This window comes from Gracilinanus agilis, chromosome 5, assembly GCF_016433145.1.
Source record: "Gracilinanus agilis isolate LMUSP501 chromosome 5, AgileGrace, whole genome shotgun sequence".
Taxonomy (NCBI): Eukaryota; Metazoa; Chordata; class Mammalia; order Didelphimorphia; family Didelphidae; genus Gracilinanus; species Gracilinanus agilis.
Window position 1 is genome coordinate 202,212,443 of NC_058134.1, and position 14,532 is coordinate 202,226,974.

Here is a 14,532-nt window from a genome sequence, read left to right on the forward strand (position 1 = left end):
GCGAGTGAACTCCATAATTGTGTTTCGGATCAGTAAGAACGGCAGTCTTTTCAAAAGTGGACTTTTTCTGACTTCTGAGACAGTACTAAGTAAGCACAGAGAGAATGTAAAATATGTTGAAATACAGACCAGAGGGCAAGGAAATCTGGATTCGTTTCAATGTGCACTTTGGGCCACACCCACCAGGGCAAGAAAGATTGGAGTCAATGTATTTCATGTGTGAAACAGATTATATAGTATTAAGCATGACAAATAGTAGTGAAAGTCTGGCACATTCAAGGAAAATAAGGGAGAGAGGTCGTGTTTAGACAGCTATTTAAAGGCAGCTGGATAATAAAGATGTTTAGGGGGCTAGTCCCGGAGTCAGGGGGACCTGGGCTCAAATCTGGTCTCAGACTCTTCTTAGCTGTGTGATCCTGGGTAAGTCACTTAAGTCCCATTACCTAGTTCTCACTGTTCTTCTACCTTAGAATCTATATTGATTTTAAGATGGAAGGTAAGTGTTTAAAAAAAAATAAAGGGAGCTGGATAATAAAGCATGAATACTTTCTCATTGACTTGGGCCTGTATCTGCAAAGCAGAGGTTTTGGGGTGGGTAACAGATTTTGAGATGCCTAAAGGGAAGGATAAACGAGAGAAGAAGCAAGTACCTCTGGTGACAGCGGTTACTGTGCTGCTAGGCTGGTGGGGCACATGTCAGTGTGGTCATATTTCTGTGCTTGAATGAAAATATCTAGAACTCATTAAAAAAAAAAGAACCCTAAAATGTTCCATCTCCTCCCCACAGTGGAGAACCTCTCAAAGGAGAACATATTCTCCTCACAGTGGAAAATATGAAGGACAGTCATACGCTGTGAAGTAAGAGACTAGTAAGAAAATGTGTGCCTCAAGATTTAAGAGAGAACAGTACAGAGAATTATAGGATACTTATTGCTTTAATCACTAAAGGCCTGTGATGATGACAAAAAGAAAGAAAGGAACCAAACCTAAACATATTCTCCCATGTTTCAGAGTCATCAAGACTCATGGGATTGCTCATAGACGTGAACATTCTATGCATCTCGTAGAACAGGCGCTGGAGGTGGCAGCCCCATTGCAATGGGAGATTCAAGGAGGATGACAAGGATACTCCTGGAATGCAACCTCACTGACAAGCTGTGTAGTAAGTTCAGCCTATCACGTCACGTATGTCAACTCAGGGTTCTGAGGGAGAAACAGGCTCAGGCTGGTTGGGATCATAGATGGGAAACCCAGAGGGAAGGAAGGTCATATTATTTTTCACATAATAGTTTTTGCTTATGTGAACTCATTTCAAATGCCAGATGTGTTTTTCCTTCTACTAATGACAGTCTCAAACTAGTTTTTTTGAAACAAGAATCTTTTCATTTATTCTGTCATTCCAGAAATTGGGATAGAGACTGTCATCCACAGTTACAGTCCACATTCACCCATGTCTAGTATACGACAAGCTTAGCTCTACAAATAAATCTCTGTAAAAGAAAAAAAAGATTGCTAGAAGGGTCCTTGCAATGTATTGATAAATGTTTAACAATGGGGTCTCTTAGGAAAAAATGTACTCATGACATTTTTAAGTTTAATCTATATTATTAACATTTTCTCCATTCCTTCATTAAGTCTAGGTAATCAACATAGTAGTAAAAAAAGCCTGATTTGTAGCCATTAGTGATTTCTAAGGTATAAATGTCTACACTGAAAACTTGACAATTGGTCCTTGAAAGCCATCTGGAGCTGGCTCCAGCACACTCTGAAATTCTCCCTAGAAGGGAAAGTGCCAGTGAGGTTCAAGCAAGCTCTGCTTCCTCTTTATGTCTGTTGATAGCTTTAACTTTTGCTTGAAGGAGAGCAGCAATCCAATTCAGAGTGGAATCTTTGTTCATTCATTAGAAAGATTGAAAAACAGTCATCTGGAGTTCTCAGTGGGGAGTGGCTATATTCCACTTCAGAGAGTTAGGAGAGGAGTGAAGTGGGTTGTGGGATTTCTGGGCCATATTCCCTTTATATTTCCTTTCCTTTCTATACTGATTGCCTCTTCAGTTCTACGGGAGAACCAGTATGAAGTTGTCATCGTTCCCACACTCTTTGTCGCCGCCTTCCTTATCCTTCTGGGGGTCATCTTATGGCTCCACTTTCGAGGACAAAGGGCCCAGAGACAGCCACCTGGACTCCAAGGTAAATCCCAGGGGGAAGGGACGTCAGAGCCCAGTAAAGTGTGTTCAGAAGGAATGGGAAAATGAGAGAAGATTTGCTTGTGTCTAAAGACTCAGGGACTTGGTCATGCTGCACCCCAAAGCTAGAAGTTGGGATGAGGATGGAAGATCTCATCTCTAAGAACTTCAAAGAAGCAGAGCATTTAGCATAGTGTTTTGCATATGCAAAGTAGGTGTTCAAGGCAAAGATGGAGGAGGCATTCTGTTCTATTCATTTTTTCCCCTTATCAAAATATCAGAAAGTAGGAGCAGCTCAGTAGTACAGTGGTTAGAGTACTAAGCCTGAGTCAGAAGGTTTCAAATATGGCCTCAGATACTTCCTAGCTGTGTGACCCTGGGCAAGTCACTTAAGCCCTACTCCCTAGCCCTTGCCATTCTTCTGTCTTAGAACTGATAGTAAGCTAGAAATTAAGGGTTTAAAAATAATAATAATAGTAATATCAGAAAGTATTCTACAGCTAGGATGGGAGAACTGAGGCTAATACATTCTGTGTTTCCATCGTGGGATGTAGAATAGTGCAATTCTACCTTTTCTTGGATAGCTGAGGGTGTATAATGAACAGCTTTCTGATGAGAGGCAGTGTGATGTAATAGATTGGGAACCAGGCATGGAGTCAGGAAGACATGAGTTCATGTCCTGGCTCTGACACATCCCTACTATGCAAATGTCACCTCTTTGTACCCCAAACAATTCTTCAGAACTTTAAGTTGGGGGCAGCTAGGGTGGCTCCATGCATAGAACACTGAGCCTGAAGACAGGAGGACCTGCATTCATATCTGAGCTTAGACCCTTCCTAGCTATGTGACCCTGGGCAAGGCACTTAACTCCACTTGCCTAGCCTTTGCCCTTCTTTCTTAGAACTGATTCAAAATCAGAAAGTAAGAGTTAAAAAAAAGAAAAGAAAAAGCTCTTCAATACAGAGAGAGTTGTTCAGCATTGGTAGAGGGGATCTTCTCACCAGGGATTCCTTAGAAATCATAGGTCTAGTCTCCCACAAAATACTTCCTGGAAAGTATGTAAGATCCTAGAGAAAAAAACAAAACAAAATGAAACAACAAGGTACTTTCCTTCCTTGAAGGTATTTAATAACAAGGAAAAATTCTATGTTTTATTCAACAATAAAGAGATTATCCTGTCCAAAAATAACAAGATGGTGAACAGCAAAGATGTCAAGGCTGACTCCAATGCATCTCAGTTGAGCTGTTTCCTCTCTTTGCCTTAGGAATTGCTCCTATACCTCCCTCTCGGGGCCTGAGCTGGGAAGCAGCAGGACTTGGAGGAAACATCTTTGTGCCCCAGAAGCAGAATTCAGTGGAAGACCTTTTACAGTCAAATGCATCCACACTAGCTAAGCTGCAAATATCCCGGGAACAACTTTCAGAAGATGTGGAGGAGATCCACATAGGAACTTGTGGAACCATTTACCGGGCCAAGATGAACACTGGAGACTCTTCTAAATCCAAGAGTGTTGTCCTTAAGGCTTTGAGAGGTAACTTAATGAGGTCTACCCTGCTCCCTTCCTCTCTTTATTTCCCTATCATGTTACTCTCAGTTAACCTGAGAGGGTCCCCAGACAGAACCTATCTTTTAGGTGTCAGCTCAGCCTCTTCTGATGAGATATTAGAGCCCTATTTTCTATACTATGGCACATCTAGTAGTCTAATTAAGTTTTCTGGTATGATCATTGCTCTTTGTTTCCCCAAATATGACCTTTTCCTGATTACACCTCTCTCACTGGCAATCTAATAGTGAAGAATGAATTTTGGAAAATAGGGAAGGAGAAAAATTCAAGAATAGCAATCAAAGGGCATATGTGGCAATAATATTTTAATGTGAAAATCCTTCAGTCTGAAAGTTATACATGAGTTATGTTACCATTTAATATAAAACACATATGACTTGTCATTTTCATGCATGAAAAAACCCATGATGTAGTAAAAAGAATAGTACCTCCTTTGCCACTTGACTAGCTTAGACTTTGTTTTCTCCATTTGTAAAAAAGTAGCATAGCATAATAAAAAGGGCATCAAATTTAAAGTCTGAGGATTTTAAGTTCAAGTCCCTGTTCCAAAAAAATGAGGGAAATGGACTAGATGACCTCTCAGTGTCTTTTGAGCTCTAAATCTATGATCCAATTAATAATATGTTCACCCAAAGCATGAGGCCATATTATTGCCTACATTTTTACAAATGAGGAAACTGAAGTTCAGATGTTAAGGGTTTTGCCCAAGGGCCTATAGCTACCTGGTGGCATAGCCACTGCTCAAATCTGAGACTCCTGGCTCCCAGTTCAATATCTTTTAATTTGAGAATCTCTTGCAATACCTTTTGACTCCTCTAAGATCTATGATATGGTCTTTCCTTTGAGAAAATATCAGTGAAGACCTCAGTATCATGAGTATCTGCTTCTTCAAACCAACTTTCTAACTACTCAGTTCTTATCTACTTTGACCACTGACTATGTATATCCCCTTCATGAGACCTCAACAGAAACTTAGGCAAGATTGTTCTTTACCCATAAATTCCTCCACAGCCATGATATTCTCTCTGCTTACCATCTCTGTCTCCCCTCTTCTGTAGAACCAACAGGATTTCATGAGATTCAAGATTTTTTGGGACGGATTCATTTCCACCATTTTCTGGGCAAGCACAAAAATTTGGTTCAGCTTGAAGGCTGTTGCACACAGAAGTTGCCCCTCTACATGGTACTGGAAGATGTGACCCATGGTGACTTGCTCAACTTCCTTTGGACTTGCCGCCGGGTGAGCTGGCCTCTATGTGTGTGCACATGATTGTACTCATGTGCATGTGTGTATGCAAAGAAGTTTGGGTTTAAGACAAGAGAGACGTGGAATTGTATTGGTTTGAGTGGCTGTCTAGCTGTTTGCTTCTATTTTCAGGATTTTTTTCCCCCTAATGTGTCAAACTAAGTATATTTTCCTTTTTTATTTCTACCTTTAGCTTCTAGAAATGTTGACTCAAAAAAGGTGCATTTATTTTCCAACCTCATATTATACTTCAATATTTCAAAGGCTTTATAATCTCAATGTAGTGTGAATTGTCACATATCCAAGCTTTCTTATCCCATATCATTCTTTTCCATAACCTTAAATGAATCCTCCATAGAAGATCAGCCCCCAAAACTGGGCACCTATATTGTGATAATAGCTTATCAATCAGGTTGTACATTTATTGTTACCCATTTTTGCTACTTGACTGGCTGATGAAAAATTTCTCTCGTACATTTATAGTCTAAGATATTTTATGTTGTTTCTTAAATGCAAGCCATAATTAGTGATATGGTCATCTACCGACAGTTCCCCTAGATCCCCCCATTTTTCTTTGAGTCACTTTTCATCTTGGTTCTCTAGAAGAATACTAATGTTAAAAATATGTCTTTTTGAATGTCAAGGGACAATCGGGATCATTGAAAGCCCCACAAAATTTCAAAAATGCAAGCCAACCTGCTTTCTCCATTCTGTTCAATTGTAGGAGAAGCTCATTGCTCATTTGTCGTGCTGGTCCAAACTCTATAAAGTTGTAGTATAGATTTATGGATTGCCCACAAAACTGCAAATCATGGTATAGCTCTTAGGCATTCTTCATTCCCTTGGCTTTTCTTAGGCAGACTATTAGCCCCTTCTCCTTTGAGTCATTATAGATTTCTCTGAGGAGACCATGTTCTAGGACTTGAAGCATTTTGTCACCCACAAATAGGAGCATTGAGAGGATCTGAGCATCTATGGAGAATTAATTTTTCATTTAGAGTCTGTGACAGTGATAAACTACTTTGGCAAGCGTATGCCTATCTAGTTTGTTCATTGCTTAATCAGAATACGAAAGAATTATTAAATGAAGTTATTGTTGTTTTCTCTATCAAAAACATTTTGTGTAATCTTAACATGGATTAATCTGTTGGAGGAGGCTCTATTGATGCAAATACTTGTTTGTCCTTATAAAATTGACACACAGTAAAAAACATGCTCTACTATCCTGAGACATGGCTTCTGGAAGAAAAGAAAATGTTTGCATGTATAAACCTGCCTATTCTTTTCTAATATTTTTATTAAAGGTACCCTTGATTTAGTTTATCATTATTGAGTTTTTATAAAGATGAGAAAGTAGGATGAGCAGTTTCTGATGTCCTCTTGATTTTCTTGGGGGAAAAATCTCAATTCAGTTCAACTGACATTTATTAATTACTAAATATGTGCCAGACATTGTGCTAGGTATTGAGGCTACTCAGATTAATATGTGATCCCTCAACTGGTATGGAAGTTCCCTTCCCAGTGCAGATCCTAATGCATCCATGCCTGACCATCTTATGTGACTTTATCCATGTTCTATCACATGTCCACCATGGAGGGTTCCCAACCAATGTTCTAGAGATTATCTTTTGACACCAGTGGAATACTCTACCATCCACACAACATCTCGTTGAAGCATACAATTCTTTGACGATATCTTTTTTTGTGTTCTTCTTAGTTCTTCATTAGTTATATACACAGTCTGTTTATACCCTCCATGTGGATCTCCATTGCTCTGTGTGTTATTCTTTTTTTTTTTTTTGGTTTGTTTTTATAAGTTTAATTATGTGATACATGTCATACTTTAAAAAGATTATAGTGAAGTTTTGCTACCTTATATTTCTCTTGAGATAGTAATTTTTATCATCGCTATTGATATCAGAGGCAGTTAGATGAATCAGTGGATAGAGCTCTGGGCCTTTTAATTCTTTTGAAACTGTTGGATCCCCTATTTCAGGGCTATATAGCTATAGCAGCAGAATATTGGAATTAAGAGAGAGATCTCTGTTTTCATGAAAAGTCATGGAAGCCACACTTTCTCTATTCAACTCTAGCCTGAACTTTTTGCCCGTTTATACTGTCTTTCTCAAATATGAAGTTGGACAAGTTCTATTGGTTGTCCATCCAAATCATACTGTAATTTGGGTAAGATACGTTTTTCAATTGCTTGATCTTTCCTGTGTGAATGGCCAGAGCAAATCTACAAGTGGTCACATATCTCTTGCAAAAGACTCTACAATGTCATAGGGAAGCTTGATATAATCAGCACAAAGCTGTCCCCAGACAGAAATGTCTAGAGGGCCTCATTATCCACAGAGAAAACCTCTTCAATTTATATGCTTTGCAATCTCTAGGGCCAAACAGAAAAAGTTCAATAAATCCCCTTTTCATAGGGAGCCCTTGAAATAAATCACTTAGTGGCTACCTTCCTAGGGATTTCTTTTTATATTCTTCCCCAAGTTGCTCCTCCAAGAGGAGGGAGAACTTTGTATTCAGCATTGTGCTTGAAGCCTTTCTAGCTATACAGATTCTGTCAGAGTTGCATTGTATTGGCATAGGCTTCATAGTCATTATGAATAGGACTTTTGGGGAGAATGTAATATTATTAAGTTAAAATATCCAGAAACCCGGGCTTCTTTATCTCATTATTTTTCCTGAAATTTCTCAAATCTCTACCTTCTTCCTTTTAAAAGGAAAAAAAATGAAAAAAATTCTGTTTATTTGGTTTTTTGGTTCAGCCATCCAGCTGTAAAATTGAATGAATATTTACTGGTCTCCCACAATGTGCTGTAGCCCCATGGTCAAGATGTCTATCTTTCCTTAAGTGATATTGTAAGCTCTGTAAGGGCAGGGGATGTTTTACTTTTAAAATCTGTATAAATAATCCAAAGAGGCAAAATGAACAGCATTTATATTTTACTGTATTTGTTTTAGTGCATTTTCAGCTATTTCTTGGCTTTTATCCTATAATCACCCATACACTTAATCTCATTTACATGGAGTCAGAATGGCAACATGCCTAGAGTCCATGAGGCCCTGAATTCAAGTTCTGCCTCTGATACATCTTGGCTCTGTCCTTGGTTAAGTAACTTAATTTTTCTAAGCCTTAGCTAGTTCTCTAAGACTAGTGATTGTAACTGAGTTGCTGACCTGTATTGGTAAAGAGTTTTCTTAACAGGGAGCTCCTTATACTAAAAAAAATCACAGGCCTGACTATAAAATAATGATTAAGAAGAGTATTTGGGTAGCGTCTCCCCACTTCCCCCTGTTGACCCCTAAACTAGTTCTTACACATCGCTTATCATGTAGACCCAAACATAAGTGTGAAAGAAAATTTCTGACCAGTGGGGTAATTAAATATAGAAATGGCTGTTCCATTTTGTTGTCACCTTGATTATTCATTTTTTAAATTAAATTCCATCATTATCCTATTTTATATCCCATAAACATATATGCCTTTAGCATTTAGTGTTTGTTTCATTGCCCTCTTCTGCTGTGGCTATTTAGCTGAAAGTCTATTTTCCTGTATCTCTGAATCTCTGTATCTCTGTTCATATAGTTTTCACTTGGCCTTTGTCTCTATTTCTAATTTTCAATGTCTATGTATCATTAAAAATGTTTTGTCTCTGTCTTTCCTCCTGCTAACATTTTTTGGCCAACTAGTTATGGAACATCCTTGATGAAATACTTTTCCCCCCCTCTCTTCTTCACTCTCTTTAGGATGTGATGACAATGGATGGCCTCCTCTATGACCTCACAGAGAAGCAAGTCTATCATATTGGGCGACAGGTTCTCATGGCTTTGGTGAGACTTGGCAGATATACTCAAGGGTTTTGGAAGGGAGGGGAGAGACATAATTTGAATGGGATGATCAAGGCATTACCTCAAATTTAAAGGATTCTGAAAAATTTTTGTTCTTTAGGAGTGTCAAAGCAACAGGACTTAGTAAGTAGTGGGCAAGACTACATTGTTAAAAAAAAAAAAAGTTGCCCCCAGGGGCAGCTAGGTAACACAGCAGATAGAGTATCATGTCTGGTGTTGGGAGGTCCTGGGTTTAAATCTGTCCTCAGACACTTCCTAGCTGTGTGACCTTGGGCAAGTCATTTAACCTCAATTGCCTAGCCTTTGTCACTCTTCTATCATGGAATTGATTCTAAGATAGAAGGTAAGGGTTTAATTTTTTTTAAAAATATGCCACTTCCAGTGGGTATGGGAAAGCTGCTTCTATAATTGGACTTATTCCTTTCACCTTCGATCTAGGATGTACTCTCCCAAACTTTTCACATTACAGTTTGTGGCACTGTCTTTGATATAAAAAAAATTAATTATAGATCTGGTTCCCATTCTTTTAGCCCTACATTAAATTCCACAGCTTTCATTCTTTGTACTTTCCAAAGATGAGAGTAAGGAGAAAAAAGAGGTATTGTCCACTGAAACTAAATAATACTTGCTCTATGTAACAAAGAAAGATAATCTTATTATAACATTTATTTCAGAGACTAGTCCAGTTGTGGTTCTTCAGAGGGAACAGTAGGGATGTAGAAAGGTCCCTCATTCTTAAAGAGAAAAAAATCAATGGTAAGATGGCATAAGAGAGATGGTCCTCCTGGAAGACTAAGGTCTCTCCTTACTGTTTATGAATAGAGGAAGGGTAAGTCAGTCCGTAAGATGAGAGACAATATTTAGAGAGAGTGAGTGGATAAAAGGCCACCTGAACTGATGGAAGTATCTGTTCTTAACACTTGAAAAACACTCCCTCAAAAACAAAAAGAAAAAACCCAAAGTTCAGATTTGGCCTCCCTATAAGATTTTGCCTCTTCTTTGTTGAAAGACTAGTTAAGATTGTCAAAGTACTCTGGGTCTTCTTAAAAGCAGAGAAAGTGAAGAAAAAACTAAGAATTAAAGAAAAAATATAGACTTTTGCCAGAATCATTCAGAGAATCTTTCTGGTTTCTTTAGCCTAAACTATCTAGATAATTGTATTCACTTTGATTTATTCTAGTGTGATAAAAATGAGCACAAGTGCCCCACTCACTTAAATAAACAAAACCTGGCATCAGAAGGTAGGAGTAAAAAATGCAGTTATTTATTCCTTTCATGAAAGTGGGGCACTTCAATTATGGGCTAAGAAGTGCCAATTGACTAGGCAGCAAGCAGGCAATATATAAAAATTCCCAGTGCAACCCCTCCCCCCCACCCCCAGCCTTGACTTACAATTTAAAACATGTGTGCTTCTAATCCAGTTCAGGTGAGGTAAGGGGAGCAAGAGAGTTGTTTATGGCACTTTCTTTTATCAATTTTTCCCAGGCTTGTCCTGGAGTCTTCCGTCAACAAAAAGTAACAAACTAGTCTTCCACATCCCTTTTCTCAACTGGGGGTGTTAACTGGGTATTTTTTGCTTGAGAATAAGGGGGGGGGTGTAAACTGAATGCTCATTCTGAGAATAGCACACTTAATTCCATCTCACTCAGATTGCTCCCTATGAGTAGTTTCTAATTTCTTCCTCTAATTTTTCCTTTAAATTTCTTAGAAACATCCACTCTTCTAATGTTAGTACTGGAAGGGTCCTTATACAAGATTCAGTTGAGCATCATTTTACAGATGACATCAGGTGACTAGCTGAGTCAGACCTGGAATCTGGGAAAATTTCTGATAGGGAAAGAAAAAAGGGAGTGAATGCTGAGATATGATACATCTTATTAATCATGGCATTTTATTGACAAAGTTGTTTTATAGAAACTAGCTTTATTTTTGCTTCAGTCAGATCCATGTTGATTTCAAACCTTTTGGGGAAGGGAGGTGAAGAGGAGGGTGAGGAGAAAAGTGGATATATAAATGGCAACTCCATATAGGTCAGCATTGCCTGTGCCAATGTTCCTCAGGTCACTATGGCACTCAATTGTTAGTCCACCAAACTTAACATTTCCATTTTTAACATGTTTTAGTGTTCTTCCTTATGCTTAAACCTAACACCTCCCACTGTAGCATAAGCCATTTACAATAGTCAGTCCTAATTACAGATAGAAAACAACTGGTCACCTTCCTCTGTATCCTAAAGATATTCTTAATTGCTTACCATCTCTGAGAACAGGGAGAGGATGGAGGGAGACAATTTAGAATCTCATAATTTTGGAAACATTTGTTGAAAATTGTTATTACATGCAATTGGGAAAATAAAATATCTTTGAATAATAAATAAGATTGTTGTTCTTGTAGCATTCTTTTCTTTAAGCTGTATTCTTAATTGCCTTAAATTTTCTTAATATCCAGCCCTTTAATCATCTCCTGCCAGGAGAGGATCAAGGATGAATCAGCATCTTGTATAGGAGTTCTGTACTTCAAAACAAAATTTAAATGCCTTTGGGCAGTATTCATGGCATTTTGTCATATACTCTAGAATTTTCCTTCTCATTAGCATAGATATTGGGACATAAATTTATTATTAGTGAAGTCTAACTGGAGTTGAATGGCTCAGACTGGCTCAGGTGTTGCTCTTTTTCTCTGGACTTCAAGTCAGTGGTTTCCAAGGTCCTGATCTCTTCTCTGTTTTTATTTTGACAGGAATATCTCCAGGGGAAACGATTATTTCATGGAGATATAGCAGCCAGGAATGTCCTGATCCAGGGTGACCTCACTGCCAAGCTCTGTGGGCTGGGTCTGGCATATGAAATCCATGCTCGAGGTGCCATCTCCTCCAAACGGATAGTACCCCTAAAGTGGCAAGCCCCTGAGAGACTCCTGCTGAAGCCTGCAGGGATCAGAGGAGATGTGTATGGTTTGCTTTTGCTCAGTAGTTCTTTTCCTGCTGCGCTCAACCTAATGGAAAGTTTCCCAAGACCACATATGGGACTTTATTCCAAAAAAATAATAATCAAATAAGATCTGATTAGTGGTGAGGGTCAAACTTAAAGAAATCTGAGGTGAAATGTTTGTCTTCAGACTCTTCTATTTCCTTCCTCCTTCCCCCCCCCCCCCATTTTTCAGCTTCTGGTTCCCTATTAGACAACTAGTACTCCAGCTCAGATCTCGTTTCAGAGGAGAAAACCTATCTGGTAAATCCATTACCATTATATTTAAGTGTTAGTATGTGTTTTTCTCCTTTCCACCTTCTACTGAGGAAATTTAGAGTACTGTCAAGATCAGGTAATACTTAACTGCAAGGAATGAATCACTAATTGTAAAATATCCAGCATCAGTGGGAGTAGAAGCCCTTTAATCTCCCAAAAAAGACTTGTCTGTAAAGCTGAATCTGCTCTCTATTTTTCTGGGTTGGGCTTATTGAATCTGACAAAACAGGAAAGAAAGAGAAGTAGCTAAGTGGGGGCAGGAGTAGAAGGGAGATAGCAAATAGTATAGCCCCAGGAAGAAAGAGAATGTGGGGAGAAAAGGTCAGGGAGAATGGGGGAGGAAAACTGAATTACAGTGGGAAATTTTTATCCTTTTATGTGTTTAGAACTAAGTGGATAAACTGAGAATCCACTATGACAGATGTAGACAAGACAGTCACTAAACTCCAAAAGCTTGAAATTGAATGGAGGAGACAAACCAACCTTTTTTCCCCCCTGTTAGGCTATATACCTCTGGCAGTGCTCACCCTTAATCCTCCTCTCTTTATTCTTAATGCTTACCTCACTGATTGTGTGATTTCTGTTCAAGGTAGAAAAAGTAGAGAATAAACAGGTTTATTTTGCTTGACTTGCAGATGGTCCTTTGGAATCTTGCTGTATGAGATGGTGACTTTAGGTAAGGATGATCCTTAGAAGAAGACAGGCGGGAATAAACCAAGAATTTTCAGCCAAACCAATTGGGGGCGGAATTCAAACTTAATTACTAGGGAAAGAAAGCTTTGGCCATTAATCAGTTTGTAATTTGATGGCTTTTCTTTTGGGAGGGATTGGACATAATGTAGTACAGATCAGTGGTGTCAAATCAAATAGAGGTCAGAGTTACTAAACCTTACATAGCAATCCCTGATTGGGACATATTAACTTAGAAAACCACATATTAACATTATCCATGTTAATATTTCCTAATCGAGGGCAGAAAGGTGGCTCAGTGGATTGAGAAACAAGCTGAGAGATGGAATGTCCTGGGTTCAAATATGACCCCACAGACTGCCTAACTAAGTGACCTTGGGCAAGTCACTTAACCTCTGTTGCCTAGCCTGCCTTGGAACCAACATACAGTATTAATTCTATTTTTTTAAAATCCTTACCTTCTGTCTTAGAAGAAGATGTCAACATGGAGTCTAGAAGCCCCAAACTTGTAGCCTAGTAAGATATGATGAACCCCAAGTTTTAGGAATAGCTTGTAAGTTGGAGACCCCAAAGCTTGTACTTGCTCCCTGTTCCTGTGAGAATCCACCCTGAAGGGAATCTCAGGCTAGCAGTTTCAGACTGAATAATGGACCTTAAGGTAAAAGACAATCCCTGTCAGGTGGGGCCACGCCCAAGCCAAGCAACTCTTTAGTGCATTAGGCAGCACATCAGTCTTGTAAGCTGAAGGTCCTGAGTTTGATCCTCCAAAGGAGGGTGTGATAGATACAGTGGGAGGGACTTCTAGACAAGAAGAGTCCCAGAAGATAATGGTTAAAAAAATTTCCCAATTACATTTTAATCTGGTTCAGCAACATTGGCAGTGTTGCTGACAGCAATGCTGTCATTGGACAGAATACTTAACAATTCTGTTAACAACCCATATTGCCCCACTTCTTTCCCCCAAATCCCTATGGTTTTCAAACCATAGGACTCTGTAAGATAAAGGGATCTGGCTATAGGAGTTCTTAATTTCATCAAAATTGATCTTTTTGGCAATTTTGGTGAATCTCATGGATCACTTCTCAGAATAATGTGTATAAATATATAAAATAAAATATATAAGATTTCAAGGGAATGCAATTATGCTGAAGTATAGTTATAAAAATATTTTTTAAAAGTTTACAGAATTCAGGTGAACAACCCTAGACTAAATAAACCATAAATTTTCCTCATCCTAACATTCTATGGGCTAATTCTGACTAGAAATAATAGTCATGACCAAATACCAAGATCACTGGCTTCAGCCTACGTGAACCATTTGATTGGGGATTTTTAGCATTTCTTCCTTTTAGGGTCTTAGTTCTGACTTTTCTTGGCACAACTGCTTGGTATGAACTCATTTATTCCCTTTGATTCCTAGTGTTTTCAAACACACTTCCCATCTTTTGCATGCAATACTTACACTTGGCCATCAGGTGGCAAACAAACTCTTTTTTAAAAATGTCTTCACCTTTGCTGTTTTGTTTTTGTTTTGAAATTAATCCAGCAGGATGGAGCAAAGTGGATAAAGAAGGTTGTTACCATTGGAGAGTCCTTATTAGGAAAGAATCAAGGGGACAGATAGATAGCTCATTGGATTGAGAGCTAGACTTGGAGATGGGAGATCCTGGGTTCAAATGTGACCTCAGACACTTCTGTGTGACCCTGGGCAAGTCACTTTAACTCCCATTGCCTAGCCC

The 14,532-nt window shown here is 38.7% G+C and overlaps 1 protein-coding gene across 1 annotated transcript in view; it reads left to right on the forward strand.

Moving 5' to 3' along the window:
* Nucleotides 1–1,098: 1,098 nt before the first annotated feature.
* STYK1 (serine/threonine/tyrosine kinase 1) overlaps nt 1,099–14,532 on the forward strand; it is a 16,277-nt gene continuing 2,843 nt past the window's right edge. Inside the window, exons 1-7 of the mRNA XM_044678801.1 lie at nt 1,099–1,162; nt 2,056–2,190; nt 3,452–3,718; nt 4,810–4,991; nt 8,757–8,840; nt 11,598–11,806; nt 12,739–12,779. Coding sequence (XP_044534736.1) covers nt 1,099–1,162; nt 2,056–2,190; nt 3,452–3,718; nt 4,810–4,991; nt 8,757–8,840; nt 11,598–11,806; nt 12,739–12,779 — 982 coding nt within the window. The remainder of the gene's footprint in view (nt 1,163–2,055; nt 2,191–3,451; nt 3,719–4,809; nt 4,992–8,756; nt 8,841–11,597; nt 11,807–12,738; nt 12,780–14,532) is intronic.